At 33.4% G+C, this 21,930-nt stretch overlaps 1 protein-coding gene across 4 annotated transcripts in view; it reads right to left on the minus strand.

Annotated features, from left to right (window-relative positions):
* Positions 1–606: 606 nt before the first annotated feature.
* LOC149410971 (uncharacterized) overlaps positions 607–21,930 on the minus strand; it is a 37,354-nt gene continuing 16,030 nt past the window's right edge. For all 4 annotated transcript variants that reach the window (XM_089647136.1, XM_089647135.1, XM_089647134.1 and 1 more), the window contains 2 exons: positions 9,373–9,543; positions 607–7,034 (listed from right to left, as the gene is read on the minus strand). In XM_089647136.1, coding sequence (XP_089503262.1) covers positions 6,925–7,034; positions 9,373–9,535 — 273 coding nt within the window. In that variant the 5' untranslated portion in view covers positions 9,536–9,543 and the 3' untranslated portion in view covers positions 607–6,924. The remainder of the gene's footprint in view (positions 7,035–9,372; positions 9,544–21,930) is intronic.

Raw genomic sequence — 21,930 nt, forward strand, 5'->3', positions numbered from 1 at the left:
GTCAAGTCACAATAAACTGTTTTTTGTTAAGATTAAACGTAACACAATTTATAATCTTTGCATTCATAGATGGTGCTTATTAAAACATTTTAAAAAAAACTTTTTGCACGCTGTGTGCTTTAAAATATTAAAATTTTTGACGTAATTATATTTGTTTTTTCATTTTACTTCATTTCAAGCTATTTTCAGAGGTTTTTTTCAGGGAATGAAGGTTGGGCAGAAATCTAGGGATAAGTGTAATATATCCCTCCCACTGCAGCACTAGGCGATGGGTCGAGATACCAGTGTTATGTACCTGGCGCATCTTGCCATTAATAACACTTTGAACTCTAAAGTAATATTATATTATTTTATCTATTTCCATTGTATATCAATGCATATGTACAACATAAAATGTCAACATTATTTCAGTCAACTTTGTTATAACTGATAGAACCATCTTGAATTGTGTTGTGACAAACTACAGGGTTTTCCAATAAGAGGTGTTATTTTGAATAGCCCGCTATTTCGGTAGATGTTACTTTTAAAGCTGTCATTTTTTGACATTTGACTAGTAGAAACTACGCCATTAATAAAAATGGAACGATACACGCTTCAACAACGCATTGAAATTATTAAAATTCACTTGAGTGAATCAAATGCAAATCATCTTGAGTGATGAGGCTCATTTCCACTTCAGTGGCTTCGTCAACAAGCAAAATTGTCGCATCTGGGGCTCGGAAAACCCAAGAGTTATTGTTGAAAAGCCTCTCTATCCTCAACGTGTGACTGTTTGGTGCGGTTTATGGTCCGGCGGAGTCATTGGACCTTACTTTTTCGAAAATGAGGCTGGAGCAACAGTTATGGTGAATGGATCGCTATCGAGAGATGATTAATGATTTTTTATGGCCGGAATTGAATGGTATTGATCTGGACAATGTTTACTTTCAACAAGACGGCGCTACGTGCCACACAAGCAACGAAACCATTGATCTTTTATGATTGAATATCAAAATAACACCTCTTATTGGAAAGCCCTGTATTTGTATAATTATTTGGCAGCTGACATTAACCGAACTGATATTGATTTACCTTATAGATATTGATGATTGTATTGCGAGTCTCCTATGAGAGCAGATTCTATTAGATACAGTAACAGTCAATAACAGTTAACTGGTGTAGACGTTACTCTGTAAAACTAAAATAAATGAATAACAAGTGAATTATAGTGTTTCATTTGAAACGATCCATAACACCGGTTGGAGAAACCAAAACAGCCTCTCCCGATCAGGCCCACCACGCAGTTGGTGGGCAAGCGCATCCTGAACGCCATCTATAAACACGTAGATTATAACAAACGTCGCGTTTAACCTTAACAATATTTTTAGAATATCATAAACGTACTTTGTAACATTTCACGTATAATCGACGTACAAATTAACGTACATTGAAAGTAATAAGAAATAAAACAGCTTTTTTTACGTATTTTAAATATGTATGCACATAATTATTTATTATTATTTTTTGCACAAAAATAAAAACACAGATAAATTTTGAAAAATACTTCAAAATTTTATAAAATAATTTTGCATTATGTGCAAACCGCTAAAACAACAAAAGTGACTAGATCTAGACAGCGGGGTTTGCCTTTGTAAGGGAAACACGCTAGTCGTCATAGAGGCTCAGACTACTTTGGAAATGGTACAAGTTGAGGAGTTCCTTAAACATAACGGAGCCCCCACGCTTAAATAACTCAAACACTGTTTATAATAATTAGGAATTTAGGCATTTCGCATAGGAAATAACAAGACACACTGGCCGATGTGGCAGCTTTAAAAAAACAAACTTAAAGATAATTAAGAAATATGAAAAAAGATTCTTTAGAAATGTCTCGAAAGATGAAAGAAAAAGAAAATATTCTTAACACAACGAGCATTTATTTTTTTTAACCCTCGAGTATTTAAAAATACAACGCCTGAAGCGATAGAGATTTCAGGTTTTAGATTCACGGCCAAGCTTATTCCAAAAATCATATGTACCTCGGAATATTAATACTGAAACATAAACTACTTACTGGGGTTTAAAACCAAAGAATGCATCTATATTTCGCCGCTTATCCCATATTCATTTATTTTATCACCAATATCATCAGCGATAGCTACCCAAATTTGGGTAGCTATCGCTCAAGGGCATGAGCAATATACTACCCAAATTTGGGTAGCTATCGCTTAGGGCATGTGCAGTACTACCCAAATTTGGGTAAATATCGCTCAAGGACATGAAATTTGAGTAGATATCGCTTGGGGCATGTGCAGTACTACCCAAATTTGGGTAGCCTTCGCTCAAAGGCATGAAATTTGGGAAGCTATCGCTTATGGCATGTGCAGTACTACCCAAATTTGGGTAGCTATCGCTCAAAGGCATGAAATTTGGGAAGCTATCGCCTATGGCATGTGCAGTACTACCCAAATTTATCACTGGAGGGCATGAGCAGTGCTACCCATATTTAGGTAGCTATCGCTTAAGGGCATCAAATTTGAGTAGCTATCGCTTAGGGCATGTGCAGTACTACCCAAATTTGGGTAGCTATCGCTCAAAGACATGAAATTTGGATAGCTATCGCCTATGGCATGTGCAGTACTAATCAAAAGTTATCGCTCAAGGGCATGAGCAGTGCTACCCAAATTTGGGTACCTATCACTCCAGTAGTTGAAGAAAGAAAGTTATAAGGGAGAAATATAGATTGCAATGATTTAACAGAGCAGAGCATTTAACCCACGACACTTGAGTTTCGGTATTATTAAATAAATTATCGGATTGCGTCCATAATTGAACCAGAATGACAAGAATAAATTAAAATTCTTTCAAATTAAAAGATTTCCAGTGAGAATTTATTATTTGTGACCACAAAATAACAAGTTAAATAAAAGATTTTTTAAATCATAGATAATCTAGCAAGTTTTTTTTAAAAAATAAAACACTACATAAAAAATGCATAAATGAGATTCAAGAAATATAGGTAGAGTTAATATAGCCTTATTTGGTTTAGAAATAAAAACCAAAAAAGTTACACATCGTCAACAAAATAATAGAATACAACAGAATTATGAAAAATATTAATTAATTGGATTGTTTTAGACATCAGCTAATTCACACACCATTCATGCTTGGAACATCAATCATCACTTTACAATAAATAAATAAAGAAATCATAAAAACTTTAACAAAGGAAATAAAAATTAAAAATTTCATTGTAGATTCTTTTATATAATGTATTTTGAAACAAACTGACGGTCATCCCAGTTAGTTTATCTACTATTAGATAAGGCCTTTCTTCCACAGGGATACATACGTTGTGTATTTATGTCGCAAACAACTTGTCGCGCACACTTCGCACACGTCGCTACAGGAGGTCTAGCACAGTGAAATCGATACCTTTACAATATCGGATTGATAAACGTAACTACCAACGGTTTTATACTGATTTTCCAAGCACGGTCGCACTGTTGATAGCAGACTGACATTGATAACGCAATACATAAGAAATCGATATTTGCTGGAGGTATTGTCGATGAAATGATATTTCGAAATGTCAAACAGCTATGTAAAATATATTAATAAATTGATAATGTTGAATTGAAAATGTTAATATGCGGAGTTAATGAAGTCTTTATCACAACTTATGTGAACAAATTTCGTTTCTCCAAATGCAGTGTCATTGGCCCATCATTCAACTCGCCGCGTATATGTACTTCTTTCAATTCTAAGAGCTTCGTTAGTCCATCTCCGTTCGTTAATAAGCCAGTAATTTTGCATAATGAACGACATTAAAAAAAGATGTGTACATTGACAGTTAATCGAAGCTTATCTGATACTATGTAGGCAGCGTTAAAATTTATTTATCAATTGTTGACTGCTAATTGACTATAGTTAGCAAATTTAGTCAATAGCATATTGCCACAGGGTTTTATCAATCGTCCGTGCTAGACCTCCTGAAATCACGGGGCCGTGTCGCCAACAATCATTTGTTGAATTCTCAAAATGTCAAAACCAGATTGCTTTCATGACAACCAAACAGTTTTATATCCTGTCATTCTTTGTTGACTGTTTTTTTCCTAGCATTGATTTAAGCTACAAGCATTGTTACAAAATGTCTTTACACAAATGACACCATGTTTTAAGTCTCGACAACATGAGTGCGAACAACCTCAATGGTTTGCGTGAGACTAGCTTGGCCAACGAGTTAAAAATTTCTCGGCAACTTAAGTTTGCGCTAGTCGCCAAGATACTTGAATCGTCGAGTATCGGATACTTGTGCATGCCTGTGGAGGAAGAGCCTAAATTTGTTTTTGAGCGACTGTATTAATACGCTCACAAACACATTGTGCATATCTGTCAGGTTAGGTTACATAAGTTAAGATGAGTATACACAATGCGATTATGAGTATTGCGATACGGCCATGCAAAAACATAGTTTTATTTATTTAAAAGAGAAAAAAAGATTACGTTTTGATGTTAATTAATTTTTTTTTACAATAAAATTGAATCAAATATTCACAGTAAGTACAAATTTGAATTATTCATTATTTTATCAAATAATTGAAGAAAAGAAAACTGAACATGATAATTCACTATGTAGCTAAAATGCATACCTAAATATTTTTTCAAAATTCATACAAAAACAAACCATTTACATTTTGTACATTTTTGATTTGTTAAAAACACCTTAGTCCTAAATCTAATGATTACATCTACTGTACAATTTGTTGAAAACATTCAGAAAATAACTTACAAATCCATCAATAAATTATTATTTAAAACTACTTGGAATACTAAACCTATTCTTGATTCACAGATTAGAAAACACATACTCAAAGGGCAGTCTTTGGATAAAATGCTGATTATTGTTACATATTTAATACATATGTAATAATACTTGTAAACATTAAGTTAGTCAGGATTGTTTTCGTGAAATTTAAAAATTACTGCAAGTAAACAAAGTATCAACCAATCAAGCTAATTTGTTCACTTTTCGGAACGGTCTCATAGAAAGCGTTGTATCTCCCTTACTTTCATGGTGATAAATATGATCTAAACAGTGTTAGAAAGAGAAAATCTCACGCTTTATATTCAAATCAAGAAGTTAACTACAAGAGAATAAAACGTATACCTCTATGAAACCAAAGTTTCCAATCGCAAATTGAAAAAAATTTATGAAACAAATTTTTTATTTATTTATTTTCAATATGAAACGGCAAAAAAGTGAGGTGTCGCTAACGTTTGTAATAATGCATTCGTCTAATAAAATGTGTGTTTTTATTTAATTTTAATTAGCAGTATTTTTATTACAAAAAAACGTTAGGTAAACCGTTTTGAATTTTTTTTTTTTAATGGCTGCATTTAAATTTTTAATATTTAAAAAATTATAAGTTTATTTCTAATAATAAAATCTGAAAGTCATCACCTTTTAAAAACAGTTTTTAGTTTTTTGAAATGTTCAGAAATATTCAATTTATTTGGATTTTGTTACAAAACGAAAATACTCCGACCGTCTGACAGAATGTGCCAGAGGCTGAAGGGTTAAAATGAGTGTTAAATTTTTATGTTGTCATTGAACCATTTAGTCCGACAACTATAATTGACTATTACATACGCACATACGAATAAGTGAACCGCATTTGTATGCCAAAGACTGTCTTCCAAGTTGAAAGCTTGAATTATATCAATCAGTGTGGAAAAAAAATGCAAAATTGAAATTACAAAATTAATTCATCACAAATCCATGATTTATTTATTTATTTAGGGTATGTTTTACAATGTGTTGTAAAACCGCATGTGTAATTCTATGAAGTTTGGGGCAGTAGGCAGATCATCTAGTTCATTAAATGCACTTTCCATCGACAGTGAGATAATATTAGTCAGCGTACTTGAGGTGATTTTTCACAAAAACAGCGCTATACAAATAATCCAATTAATATTATTACTTTAAGTAAACAAAATAGTATGACGTATAGCATAAAAGTAAACCGCATAAAATCCTGTAAATTCAAGTAAACAACATGGCATCATGTATAACTTTTAAGTTAACAGCATAGTTTGTTGCATTACTGCCAACTTAACAGCATAGTATGATGTATAGCACTCAAATATACAAAATGGTAAATTGGATAACTCTCAAGTGAACAACATAGTATGAAGTATAACTTTTAAGTTAACAACATAGTATCAAGTACTTTCAAGTAAACAGCATAGTTTGTTGCATTACTCTCAACTTAACAGCATAGTACTGTATAGCACTCAAATATACAAAATAGTAAATTGGATAACTCTCAAGTTAACAACATAGTATGATGGAAAACTGTCATGTTAACAACATAGTATCAAGTAAACAGCACAGTTTGTTGCATTACTCTCAACTTAATAGTATAGTATGATGTACAGCTCTCAAATACACAAAATAGTATGATGGAAAACTGTCATGTTAACAACATAGTATCAAGTACTTTCAAGTTAACAGCACAGTTTGTTGCATTACTCTCAACTTAACAGCATAGTATGATGTACAGCTCTCAAATATACAAAATAGTAAATTCGATAACTTTCAAGTTAACAACATAGTATGATGGAAAACTGTCATGTTAACAACATAGTAGCATGATTTATTTTCAATTTAACAGCATAGTATGATGTATAGCTCTCAAATAAACAACTAAGTATGTAGGACATACATACAATTACTACAATTTCCAAGTACACAACAAACCAAAGTGAAGTTTGAAGAACATAACATAACCAATAAGTAATAATGTAATTTCCAAGTTGATTTAGTGGCATTTTGGAACAGCGGCGACTCGGGAAACACGGCGTAGCTCCCCATTATTCCTCTTCTTCGTCTGGCTTCTACGTCTTGCTAGGATAATTGTATTATTGGTGAGTTTCGGCTATTCAACTATTGCTGGACGGCGACTGGCTGGCCGAGGGTTCCGGCTGCTTGATGGGCTGGCTGACGCACTTGGAGCTTGCTCCCGAGGATCCCGCTTGGGGCTCGTCAGGATCTGGAAATATGGAATGGCGAGTTGGAGCAGATGTTTAAGGTACACTGACAAACGTAATCACCTGATTGTTGACTTATGGTAGATTAGCTACGGGAGTTATAATAATAATAATTATTATTTGATTACGGGCTACATATAGGTATAAATAAATCAACATTATACACAGATTGATCCTTCAGCACCGGTGCATGATCGGAAAATACGAAAAACGCACGCCCAACGTTTGTATAAGGCTGACATATGAGAATGTGTCATTTCTACGACTGATTCTTGAGTTCAATAGCTCGGTTGTGCAACAATTTACGGGTCTCTGTGTTTCCTCCCTCCTACAACCTGACTAACGCCCATGTTCACTCCTTCCTCTCTTCAAAAAATTATGATAATAAAATGAAAAGATAAAAAGAATAGGTAGGTAAATTATATATAAAAATGAAAAGATAAAAAGAATAGGTAGGTAAATTATTAATATAAAAATGAAAAGATAAAAATAATAGGTAGGTAAATTATATATAAAAATGAAAAGATAAAAAGAATAGGTAGGTAAATTATTAATATAAAAATGAAAAGATAAAAAGAATAGGTAGGTAAATTATATATAAAAATGAAAAGATAAAAAGAATAGGTAGGTAAATTATTAATATAAAAATGAAAAGATAAAAAGAATAGGTAGGTAAATTATATATAAAAATGAAAAGATAAAAAGAATAGGTAGGTAAATTATATATAAAAATGAAAAGATAAAAAGAATAGGTAGGTAAATTATATATAAAAATGAAAAGATAAAAAGAATAGGTAGGTAAATTATTAATATAAAAATGAAAAGATAAAAAGAATAGGTAGGTAAATTATATATAAAAATGAAAAGATAAAAAGAATAGGTAGGTAAATTATATATAAAAATGAAAAGATAAAAAGAATAGGTAGGTAAATTATATATAAAAATGAAAAGATAAAAAGAATAGGTAGGTAAATTATTAATATAAAAATGAAAAGATAAAAAGAATAGGTAGGTAAATTATATATAAAAATGAAAAGATAAAAAGAATAGGTAGGTAAATTATATATAAAAATGAAAAGATAAAAAGAATAGGTAGGTAAATTATATATAAAAATGAAAAGATAAAAAGAATAGGTAGGTAAATTATTAATATAAAAATGAAAAGATAAAAAGAATAGGTAGGTAAATTATATATAAAAATGAAAAGATAAAAAGAATAGGTAGGTAAATTATATATAAAAATGAATGTTTCTTCATTTGTTACAGATTCGAAAACTACTGGACCTATTTTGCTAAAATATTTCAAAGTTTGATCTTGTTAGTGTTAGAAGTGTTTAGAGAGAGTTTTGATATTTCAAAGTTTGATCTTGTTAGTGTTAGAAGTGTTTAGAGAGAGTTTTGATATTTCAAAGTTTGATCTTGTTAGTGTTAGAAGTGTTTAGAGAGAGTTTTGATATTTCAAAGTTTGATCTTGTTAGTGTTAGAAGTGTTTAGAGAGAGTTTTGATATTTCAAAGTTTGATCTTGTTAGTGTTAGAAGTGTTTAGAGAGAGTTTTGATATTTCAAAGTTTGATCTTGTTAGTGTTAGAAGTGTTTAGAGAGAGTTTTGATATTTCAAAGTTTGATCTTGTTAGTGTTAGAAGTGTTTAGAGAGAGTTTTGATATTTCAAAGTTTGATCTTGTTAGTGTTAGAAGTGTTTAGAGAGAGTTTTGATATTTCAAAGTTTGATCTTGTTAGTGTTAGAAGTGTTTAGAGAGAGTTTTGATATTTCAAAGTTTGATCTTGTTAGTGTTAGAAGTGTTTAGAGAGAGTTTTGAATGACAGAAGAGGTCGGGGACGCCCCAAGAAGACATGGCACTATCAAGTGAAACAAAAACTGATAAAAAGCTAACTTTTTCATTTCTTTAAAATAATAATAATTCCACCTTGAAAACTTTATTCCAAACCATTCATGACCTCGAGCAACGTCAGGTTCACGTCAGCTAGTATTATATAAAAAACAGTTTTACGAGAGGAAAAAAAATTGAAAAAAGCGATAATAATACTGATATTGTGTCGTAGGTTTCTCTTATGGAGGTTTTTGACGCATACAATTTTTTAGTATTGGGGCGTTTAACCAACCGATTTTTATAAAGGCATTTCAGAAACTTCATATCTTTGTATTTCATTGTAGCATAAAACAATTTACTCTACCCGATGAAAATAGTATCGTTGGCACTGCAACTCGGTAAGCGAAACAATTGTCAACAAAAAGTGTTGTTGTATTGGCATTACGTTGTAATGTCGGGAATGGCATCCATTATCAGAACTCTTGGCACAATGAATATGGTGAGCAGTACCTGAGGTGGCAAGCTGCTGCAGTCTCTCGGGCAGGCCGGCCGTGCTGGCTCCGGCGTGCGGGGGGTCTAGGATGTCCGGCATGGCGTTGCGGCGACCCGTCCGCCCCGTCACCAGAAACTCCGTGGGCAGCGATGGCTCCTTGTTCTGCATCACTGCCATCATCTTCAGGGCTAAGCAAGACACACACACGCAATGTACAACCTGACATTTATGATATTTAGATTCCTCAAGAGGAGTCAAATATCATCCCCCTTTCATGCAACGGTCACCAGACAATACACAAGTTGTAACGAGAGAAGTTTAAGAGAGTTCTTGTTGATTTATATAACTTTTATTTGAATTTTTTTTCTATTAAGGCTTATCAGATATAGGCGATATTCGCTGCCGCTGAAAACCGAATGAGTATGCGGTATTCTCACTGTTCAAACCTAGGCGGATTTCGGCTATGTGTAGTGAAACGTTGTTGATTTTCGCCTGTCATATTTGTGCCGGACCAGTGAAAAAATCTTATTATCGAAATTGACAGTATATATAATATACAGTATGAACAACGCCCGTTTTGCAAAACAAGCCAAAATGTACCGCCTATAGGCGGCGTGGTGGAATTGGCAGTGTTTTAGATTTGAGCTAGCCGCAAAAGCTCATACAAATACATGGTGGAATCCCGCGTTTCGCTACCCACAGCAGCACTGATTATCGCTTTTATCTGAATATTAATTTTACTTATTATGAAACTTTGGTTAAGAAATTTTTGTAGTCAGGTCTAGACTTTGATGCATTTTAAAAGACAATATAAACAGCTGATAATAAATCCGAAGCGTCCGAATATCCGGTAATTGACAAAAAAAAAAATCTTCTAATTTCAGACCTGGTTTACTTGAAAACGAAAGCTTAAATCAAAAAAGGTACATGTAACTACAACAAAATCGACTTCAAATGTGATGTACATGGATTTACCATGTTTTCGCTTGTACCGTGAATTTCCAAACACCATGTATAAACAATAAAAAAACAATTCTGATTTTAACTTCATATCCTAACTTTCAAATTGTCTATCTTATAAAAGTGTGTGTAGGGTTTTAGTTACTTTTGCCAAAACAAGGGCAATAAACATGTACATTTAACTTAGTGTTATATACTCATAGATATACTCGTTGGGAGATTGACGGTAGTGATATCAGAACTTACACTTAGGCCCGGTATATAAGTTGATTTTAAGCTCGCCCTGATTTAAATGTCGAGCTTAGCACGGCTTGGAACATAATCCGTATATTGGTCGGAAGTCTTGATATCGGCAATATTATACGAATTGTGTACGATTTTATTAGAGGGACATGTTTGCTTTTTCTTTGTAAAATCAAACTACTGTCTACGTGGGTGGTTTATCTATGCTCTCTAAGTCGTCGCGAGATCACAAAATTTCAAAGTTCCAACGACAGCAGTGTTTTTTTTGGCGGGTGTAATTTACGAGTTGATTTTTGATAAAGTTCCCCACTTCAATCAGCATGGTGCTATATGCGAGGATACTAATTTTAAATAGTATTTGTTTTACTGGAGTATTCATGAAATTATGAATATAAACATTGAAAAAATTCCTCTTATAATACCTTACCAGACTATTTGTCTATTTCAGATTGATTATCAATTAATAACATCAAAATCCCTCATTGCTCGATGAAAATAACAGTCCGTATTAAAAAATTATGCAACTTAAATACATTTCAATGATATGGAAGCAAATAATTAATCACGTAAACGTCATATTTGACATTTGTTACTGCTAGCGCCGCGGTGTCTAAAAAATGAACTGTTCTGCGGCTTATCAAGGCTTAAGCGGCCTATTTAGCCTGCTTAAATTTGATCGAGGAATCTCGCACATAGCAAGGATAAGGACTGACTGATATACCGGACTTTACAGAACTTAATTAATTCGGTACTAAAGATATTTACACATTAAAATTAGTAGTTTCTAATTCCACCTGGGAAATCTATCAGCGTTGCTAATATATTTAGTACCTATTTTTACACAGCATTGAAATTGAGTTTTAGATAAACAAAAGTCTGAGAATTAATTAATATCTAAAGTACCTGGCTATTCAGATCTAGTCACCAAAGAGAGCTAAAGCCACTTAACATTCCAATTTTGAATGGTAGGATGTCACCGGGATACTGGTGAGTACCCGGTGCTGAGATATCCGGCATTAGATCTCACGGAGTGAAATACACTAATTAAACCGTCCAGGTGAAAAACCAACATTCATAAATAAAGCATTGCTCGAAATGGCTTTATCTAAGTTCAGTGACAAGGTCTGAATGGCTACTTCCCAAACATCATATATGTTATAGACAGCCCTGATTTACTGAGCCCACTCACCTTCAACATACCAACTAGAACGGCTCAACCGAAAATTCATTTTAATAATACAGGGTTTTCCAATAAGAGGTGTTTTTTTGATATTCAATCGTAAAAGATCAATGGTTTCGTTGCTTGTGTGGCACGTAGCGCCGTCTTGTTGAAAGTAAACGTTGTCCAGATCAATACCATCGAATTCCGGCCATAAAAAATCATTAATCATCTCTCGATAGCGCAATCCATTCACCGTAACTGTTGCTCCAGCCTCATTTTCGAAAAAGTAAGGTCCAATGACTCCGCCGGACCATAAACCGCACCAAGTCACACGTCGAGGATAGAGAGGCTTTTCAACAATAACTCTTGGGTTTTCCGAGCCCCAGATGCGACAATTTTGCTTGTTGACGAAGCCACCGAGGTGGAAATGGGCCTCATCACTCAAGATGATTTGCAGTTGATTCACTCAAGTGAATTTTAATAATTTCAATGCGTTGTTGAAGCGTGTATCGTTCCATTTTTATTAATAGCGTAGTTTCTACTTGTCAAATGTCAAAAAATTGACAGCTTCAAAAGTAACATCTACCGAAATAGCAGGCTATTCAAAATAACACCTCTTATTGGAAAACCCTGTATAATAGCAATAATATCAGGACTGAGTCATTTAGATACTGCTTGTACCTAAATTGCAATACTTTTACTTGCAACAGAAATAGTAGATTTTTTTAACTGCACGCAGTATAGTTACAAGAAGGCTATAATAACATACCTCAATAATAATAATAATAATTAAGGTTAGCAAAATACTGATCTTCTGAATGGATTCTATGTAATTTAAATAGCAAATTGTACTTAATATAAATAAATAAATATTCTCCACATTTTCTAACCTCGCAAAATTCTTGAAATTTAGAATGATATAATTCCACTTGCTCTGAGCAGTTGGGAGTGTTATGCAGAACAAAAAAATTCCACAAAACTTTTTTACATTAGGATATTAGTTTGTAAAACCGAGCCCATCGATTACTAGATGATTCCCGGGGGATTGAGAAAATAAATTAATCTAGATTGTGACACGTCCACCGTGTCAAGTGTTCGTGTCGGCGTGACATTTAAACATGTTAAAACTGACGCATTGGGTTGTGTGTCACATTACCTACAGTAATAATGGTTAGATAAAATACTATTTGCAACAAATAACTGACAAAATAACCTTAACTTAAATAATATGCAAAATTTGTAATAAATTCTTCACTAGAAATTGATTTAGAATATTTAATTGACTATTATTGAATAATGGAATCGATTTATGATTCTAAGTGATTAATTCATTTAACCTCTCAGGCTAACAGAGTAATCATTAATTTTTTTGGTAAAAATATTCCCTTCCCTTGCCTGCCCAACAACTGGGTGGCGGTAAAGTTGCTCTGTCTTTACATTGTGCAGACAGGGGCACCCTTGTGAGGTATTACAACAAATGAAAATGAAGCAGGATAAGCAACGGGAATTTCTTTCTGTAGCTAGCCCTACAGAACTGCCCCTTAAGTTCTTTGTCAGTGCTTATTCCGGTCAGTTCTTCTTGTCACATGGTATCCGATTCTTCAACGTTGCATTTCCATAGTCAAAATTTCCTCAAACTTAGTTTTAAAGTCTGTGTAAAGTACATTTAAATGTTGAACGTCATTATTACCCTGGACGTTTTTCAAAAACAAGTTGGGGAACTAGGAAAATTCGCGGCTTCCAATGTGCAATGTTTTGCTTGAATATATTAATTCTGACGAGAAAAGGAACGTAGACTCTATTTATATACCTCAATTAACAACTTTACGAAAAATACAAACATCAAATAAGTAATTTCTCAGTCTATTATATTTGTGTTAGGTCTATTGTGTCATTTACGAGACTCCTAAATGTTGACTTGAGGTAAATGGGGGTCCGCTCATATGTACCCCCATTTGAATCTCGTGGACTCCCAAATTTTTTTCTCGCTGACATAGACCCCCAGCATGCCGATATCGATCCCTGGGGGTCCATATAGACCACTTTGGGAACCTCTGATCTATACTATGTGATAAAGATAAAACAGCACACTTAATATTCAAACCTAGAAGATAAACAAATAAAGATAGACAAATTAAAATGTGCACCTCTCTATGAAACTAAAGATTTCCAACGCAATTATTTTTACATGAAATGACAAAAATGTTTGTAATACATTTGTCTAATAAAATGTGTGTTTTTTTAATTGTCAGTAACTTTAGTCAGAAAAACAGTAAGGTGAGCCATTTTTAATACTTTTCATCAGTTTGCACTGAAAAAATGTAATATTTCAAAAATTAAATGTTTATTAAAAAAAATGTTTTAAATTTAAATTTAAATTAAATGTTTTAGAAAAGTAAAATTTTTAGTTTTCAGATGGGTTCAGAAATATTCCATTTATTTGGATTTTATTGCAAAGCGGAAGTACTCCGACCTTCTGGCAGCATCTTTAAGAAATAAATTAGATTAGAAAGTCAATATGCCAGAGGCCTGAGTGGTTAAATAATGGAATATTTTTTGTCAAAATAAAAATCGATTGGTGACTCTACATGATTAATTCATTTAATAGTAATACCGGGACATTTGAAACTAATGTGATTTTGGTTAAAATTATGTTTTTTCCTCGTACGGTGTTGAAATATAAATGATTTTATGAAAGGTCATGGGATTAGCTATTTTGTAAGCACAGAATTAATACATTAAAATACACATCAAATGACAACGATTATTAATACATTAGAACCAAATATATTAAATTAAACATGCTTGTATTAAGTTTTTTTTCTACAACTACTTTTTTCTACCAGCTAACCAACATGCTACATCATTTCCCAAAGATGCTTTAAGGCCCTTTGTACATGGAGATACTTACAAGCTATGCGACTGTGACGCAACCATAAGTAGCCTACCGGTATGCTACTCTTTAATGCTGGATTCCGTAAACAATGCTACCCGAAACCTACGGAACTTGATCATTTTTTCACATGCAGCCGTTGAGTAAATACGATGTCAAGTGACTCTAGCGATAAAGACAGTAATATTGTTCTCTATATTTGTAAGCATAAAAAAACGATCTAAAAGAAGATTTTGGGTTCATCCATACAATTAAATAAATGTTAATAATTGTAGGGCATTCGTCGCCGCCAAGGAACTACATGAGAATGATGTCAAATTCACTTTTCATTCCAACGTCAATCTCTGCTAAATCTTTTCTTACATATTCCGGTAAATTATCTCTAAACAGTATAAAATAATTAAAACACTTTGTTTTTACCACGATAATCTTTATTTTTTATATAAAGTCAACATGTTTCGAGAACGATGTTCTCTTCATCAGGACAATTAATGTACTAAAAACTAAATTGTCAAGTATATAGAGACAGGTGTAATAAAATGGTGCCACAAAGTGAAATTGCAAAATTTGAAGAAGTATAAAATAAAGTCGCTATCCGCGTCTGTCTGTTTGTGCGTTTAGTTCTTCTAACTACGCAACGTATTTTGATAGAGTTTTCACTATCATTTAGAGAATTTCTTCCTGAAGGTTTATGTATATAAAAAGAGCATGTTATAATCTTGGAAAGTAGAGAAAAGTCGATGTTTTGTAATTGTGTTGTAAAAAAATATTTTCGGGCACTTACATTGCTAATGCTGGCTAAACCTTATGAGATACATGAAAATTATGTACTACGGAATTGTATATCTTAAAAAGGTATACAGAAAAGTTCCTGATGGTATATTTCTATGTCCTAAAGATAACCCCCAGCAACGCTGGGTACACGTTAGCTAGTAGTTATACAAACATCGATATTTTCCCACCTGCAGAACAAATTTAACATTCAAATCATGTTCGGACGTCATTTCTGTCAAACGTGCAGTAGATAGAATGCAACTTACGTAGCGTACTACCAGCACTGTCAGTTGCGTGCAAAAGAAAGTGAAACCCATTATGTTCGAACAATAGTAAAATAGTATGACGAAAGTAGAGTCCCTTGTAATATCTCCATGTACGAATGGCCTAAGGTGGCCTAAATGGCCCTGGTGAAAGTCCAACATTCAGAATCGAATCTTTGCTTGAAATGGCTTTAACCGTGTTTGGTGACCAGATCTGAATAGCCAGGTACTCCCCCATCTCTTTCCTCTCGCCACTACCTTCAACCTCCTCACAACATACCCCAATTGGGGATGCCATAGTCTCACTAGCTCCAGACGATTGGGAACAGACGCCTTGTGCGGAATTCACAAAAAAAAACTTCAAAAAAAGGACTACCTACAAAATAAATTCAAAAGCCATACTAACTACTTCAAGCAAACATACTTAACAAAATAAAAATACACTTTACATACCTTTTTTAGAGTGATTTATCAATTTTGTGCCGTCATTACACACCCAACGATAAAATTAATAATAATAATTAAATAAATACTAATGAAAATACACTCATAACTAACTGACCATCGTGCCGTTTCCGCAGGTCTTGCACACACTCCCTGCCTCATTCATGCATCATACATTGTCTTCTGTTCTTTTGACTCTTGACAAGGCCCGACTCAAGTAACGGGCTCAAGTGATCATGCCGAGTCTTCATCGTATGATCGTGCCGTATCTTCCTCGAGCCCCACCGACTTCTTCTTCCATTCGCATCAACGTGATTTACACTCCTTTCTTCGTTCATTCGCTCTATATATCCAAACCATCTAAATCATCGCTTTCTTAACCATATAGTTTTGTATTAGCGATCGACGAACCGGTGGATGCAATCTGTTAGCCATAATTAGATAATGATTTTTCTAACCCATAGTTAGTAATAAGAAAGAGTATTTTTTTTTAATTAATTATTTATTAACGCCCTATTGGGCTTTTACATAATAAGTTGACAGTATATGTATATAAGTGTAACATGTACATGGATAAAATAGCTAAATATAATTTATTCATAAGGTAATTAGAAAATAATATGGTAAAGTAAATGTATGAAGGTATAAAAAAGTATGAAGGCTAGACCTTTTTTTTTAAAGCTAATAAATACTACAAGTTAATACTTAGCAAAAAGGTCTAAAATTAGTTGCCTTTTGAAACTCTCAAAGTTATTAACACCAAATATGTCGATAAGTTTACAATATTTGTTTGCAAGGTGATGAATTCTTGGAATTGGTGAGTACAAAGAGTAGTTAGTATTGAGGTTATTGTTACATTTAAAAGTGTCTATGCTTCGAGTTTGTCTGGCAGGTACATTCATATAAATTAATTCCAATAATTCAGGGCTGTCAATGAGAGATTTGATAATTTTGAATAAAAATAATATATCAGTTAGAACTCTTCTATCCGATAGTTTGAGAAGTCTGGTTTCGGTACGTAAGTTATTATAATTTATAAATTCGATGGGAATATTCATTTTAAAATTGATGTACCGAAGAAATTTATTTTGTACCTTTTCTAAGGCTTGAGAATGGACTTTGTAGAACGGTGACCATACTGTTGAATTATATTCTATTTTACTTCGTACTAATGAGCAATATAAATGTTTTAAAGTTAACACATTTTTAAACTTTGCCCCCATTCTCAAAATAAAACCGAGCATTCTCATTGCATCGCTAGTAGTTTCATCGATGTGTAAGTTAAACTGTAGACTTTCGTGGAATAAGATACCGAGATCTAGAATCTGTGAAACTCGAAGAAGATTAGCGCCATTAATGAAATAAGAAAAATGAAGAGGATTTTTACCTTTGTAAAAACTAATAATCTGGCATTTACTAATATTTAGTTGCAAATCATTTTCTGAACACCAAGCAAATAGTTTATTCAGATTCGACTGCAAAATAGCGCGATCATTATCATCTTTAATTATTCTGTAGATCTTCAAATCATCAGCAAATAACAGAACTTTGACTTTGCTAAAAATATTTACTATGTCATTGATGAACAAACAAAATAATATTGGGCCCAGATGAGATCCCTGCGGTACTCCACTTGATGCCGCAAATTTGTAAGAAGTGAATGAATCAACCTTTACCGCTAAGTACCTTCCCAACAGATAACTCTTAAACCATTCAAACATGCTCCCTCTCACTCCCAACAATTTTAATTTACGTATTAAGATTCTGTGGTTTACTTTATCAAATGCTTTACTGAAGTCAGTATATATGGAGTCAGTTTGATATGATGTGATAAAGCCATTAACGATATCATTAGTGTATAATATTAAATTGGAAAGCGTTGATCTTCCTTTAATAAATCCATGTTGAATTGGTGAGATTACTCGTTTAAATTGAGATATTAACTTGTCTAGTACTAGGCTTTCGAAAAGTTTGGGTAAAGTAGACATTATGCATATTGGCCTATAATTTGTTACTTCGCTCTTATTTCCTTTTTTGAAAATAGGCGTCAAATGACTAAACTTCCAAAGGTCAGGAAACACACCTGATGAGAGTGACTTCATAAATAACTTATGTATGGGATGTGACAATGAATGCATACAATTAACTAGGAATCTAGGTGGAACTTTATCGGGTCCTGAGGATTTGCGGGAATCGAGACTCTTCAGCTTAGACATAACGTCCTCTATAGTTACTGTACAGTCAGATATATCAAGGTTTTCAACCAAATTAGAACAAGAGTACTTACTGTCTACACTATTACTAACATATACACCACCAAAAAACTCAGCAAACAGATTAACAGTTTCCTGTAAATTTTGTGATTGTTTACAATCGAATGACATAGTACTAGGTATATAAGTTCCATTTTCTTTTTGGGATTTAATATATTTCCAAAAGAAATTTGAGTCCTCTATGAGAGAGCTTTCGACAACACTCATGTAACTGTTATAACATTTAGTAGAGAGCTTATTACATTCTGCCCTCATTTTTTGAAAGGCAGTATAATCGATAGCCAGGCGACTTTGTTTGAACCTCTTGTGCGATATTTTTTTGACGTAAATTAAGTCAATCAGTTCTTTTGAGAACCATTTTGGAAATTCAGTTTCCCTATAAACTGTCAAAGGTACAAAATTTTTGATTGCAGAATTAACAATGGAGTAAAATTTTACAAGCTGTACATTAATATCAGCATCAGTATCTAAAAATGACCAGTCACTCTGTTTAAGAAAGTTAGAAATTTGAACATAGTCTGCTTTTTTGAAATTGCGAGTTTCTTCTATCTTTTTTACAGTGGGAATTGGTTTAAGATTAGACATACATATTTCTAGTGGCGGATGGTAAACATCGACGGGCAAAAGTATTTCTGTGCTTCTCACAACACATATATCAGACACATTAGACAAGACCAAGTCCAATGTACGGCCACCTATGTTATGAACACAATTACACTGAGTTAGTCCCAAGAACAGGGCCATATCTCTAACTACACGAATTTTAACATTGGAACAATAATTGTCAGTACTTATATTACACCAGTCGTAATGTGGGAGGTTGTAATCACCAACTAGAAGTAATTTTGTATGAGGGTATTGGGCGCAAATTGATTCAACCTCTTCACAGTGATTGCTGTAGCATTGAACGTCAGAATTTGGAGGTAGGTACGCACATCCCACTATTATTTTTCCGCCAGAAGTGTTCACTTTGACAAAAATTTGCTCGATGCTTGGGTTCTTCGTGGATATTTTTGAGGAACTGAGATTTTTTGAGATAGCAATGGCTACACCACCCCCTCGTGTTTTGGCACTTGTTTTAGAATTTCTGTCCGTGCGGTATATATTAAAATTAGGGAAGCCTAATTCAGCAGATTTAATTCCCGAGTCAAGCCATGTTTCGGATAGAAAGAAAATATCACTGCTGATGGTTGCTGCCGATGCTACCAAAATGGGAAGTTTGGTGCGGATCCCTCTCACATTTTGATAATAGCACTTTATTATTTGCTGTCGTAGTTTTTTGGTACACAGTTTATAATTTTTGGGACTGAGTTCACGTATTTGATTGTGATATTTGTTTCACCGTTTTTCTTCCTCGTGTCAAGTTCGTTTCGTAAATCCTGAAGTTGAGCCCTCTGCAAATTAGTTTGATCATTACTGGCCTTGATACCATTTTTGATTCTTGCACTTCTTGATAAAACCTCACGCGCCGATACAGATTCGTTAAATTCGATCTTAATTGGTCTTGTTTTGTTAACTCTTTGTACACCCAGTCGATACATCTTAACGACATTTGGTATGATTTCGCTATTAATATCACTTATTACTGAAACGACTTTTTCTTTATCCATTGCGATAGTCGTTGCAGTAGATTCCGAGATGCTCTCCGGAACATTAAAGAGAATGATATTCTTCGATCGGATTTTTCTTTCTTCTGCTTCCGCGAGCAAATCATTTATTGGAGAGCAGTTTACTGGAAATTGTTGCTTATCAATTGTCCTTCCATAAGTATCAATTTTACCCACGAGAATCCCCACCTTCACTCCTACGTCTGTCATGTTTCCAGAGACGGTTGATAGTAGTGACAATATTTTTGTCATTTGATCCCTGGTGATTTTAAGTGCAGGATCGGTGATGGCTTTATGGAGGGCACTAATTGATTCTGTCGCCATATTTAATGATGACACGGCACTATCGTTATTATTCATAATGACAATAAAATAAATATTATTTTTTAATTTTAGACAAGAATTAAGTTTTGACAACCCTGCAGCACTAAGCGGGAACTACTATTATAAATGTATATTCAGCTCACTCAGTGTCGTGAGTAAATGTCACTTTTCGTTTTAAATTTATAATAATGTTTGCACAGAGTATGGTTTAAAAACACCAACGGTTTCGAATGGCAATAGTTATTGAGATACCACCGAGAAATTATTTATTGCAGTGATTTATTGTGGATTAACTAGTTTTATAACGCAGAGTTGAAACAATCGACTGTTACACTTGATACTTAGTATTGTTGTTATTCTATTGTAGAATCATATTTCATATTTGTACAACACCCTTGAGGTGATTTTTCACAAAAACGGCGCTATACAAATCATCCAAACATTATTACTATCAGCCTTGCATTCTATGCGAAACTTTTTCCACATGATCACACATGGTTTTACCACCCAAACGCGTCAAGAATCTCATTTCTACAACATTCAGTCGGGAAGGAAAATTAAAATCTACAATTTGCAACTCTTTAATACACCACATTTCTCAGTAACATAACTATTCCCAGGTTGATGCACTCGCTCAAGGGACTCTCCGTACATTTTGAAAAGAGAATTATTATTGGATGTCTTTGTCTTGGGAAATAGTACGTCGTCGTCCAAACGAAACCTTTAGTGCAAAAGATAAAGGTCTTCGGAGTGCAATATATATAAATAAACAACGATTATTGACGCTATCCTAGCAATGATAGTAAACAACAACAACAAAAAAAGCAGAGAATTGAACCCGCGACTCCTAGATGCAAACTCGATACCGTTAAAAATCGGAAAAAATAAGGAAATGCAATAACATCACAAATTTTATGTAGAATTTTTGAAACGTTTATTTGCAGGAAATTAATTAGCTAAGCACCAAAACGGTAAATAAAAAATTAACGGCATTTGAACGCCGAACGGATATCAATAAATTAAACAATGCAGTACGATTGTAGGTGAAAATTACTGGTAGATAATGTTGTGTAACAATTACTAGGAAGGCGTTGGACCTTGAAGCAATAGTGAATTTAAGCGCTGCAATTATATACCAATTGATTATGCACTTTTATCTGCATTGTTTGCGCAAGTTGTAAAAAAGAGAATTGGGTCACATTCCAAATAATTAAAAATCACAAATATTTGAACGGTCAGATAAAAAAATGCAAAACAACACAATTCACATTTAAATTTTTTGTTTTTAACTTTTATCATTTCTTGTTTTTTTTTATTTTAAATCATGTCTATTACCTTCCTACGAGTACATCACATACTCTTTTTTGGTTTTATTTTGTTTTTAACACACTTTACGCATGCACTGTGTGACTGTATGCATGTACAAAAATACTTGATTTATATATTGTTATTTTTTGTTGTTGTTTTAAATAAAACCTTCTGTTGACACTGTATTATGCAGTAAATCATGTAAAAGCCTATCAGGGCATTTAAATAAATAAATAAATAGTTGGGTGTGGTGAGAACTATGTAAAAAATTTCATTAATGTAGTATTTTCAAAGATAAAGCGGTTAAAACGAAATCCGTTTTCT

Source organism: Hesperophylax consimilis, chromosome 26 (assembly GCF_061612785.1).
Source record: "Hesperophylax consimilis isolate HC1 chromosome 26, BYU_Hcon_1.0, whole genome shotgun sequence".
NCBI lineage: Eukaryota > Metazoa > Arthropoda > Insecta > Trichoptera > Limnephilidae > Hesperophylax > Hesperophylax consimilis.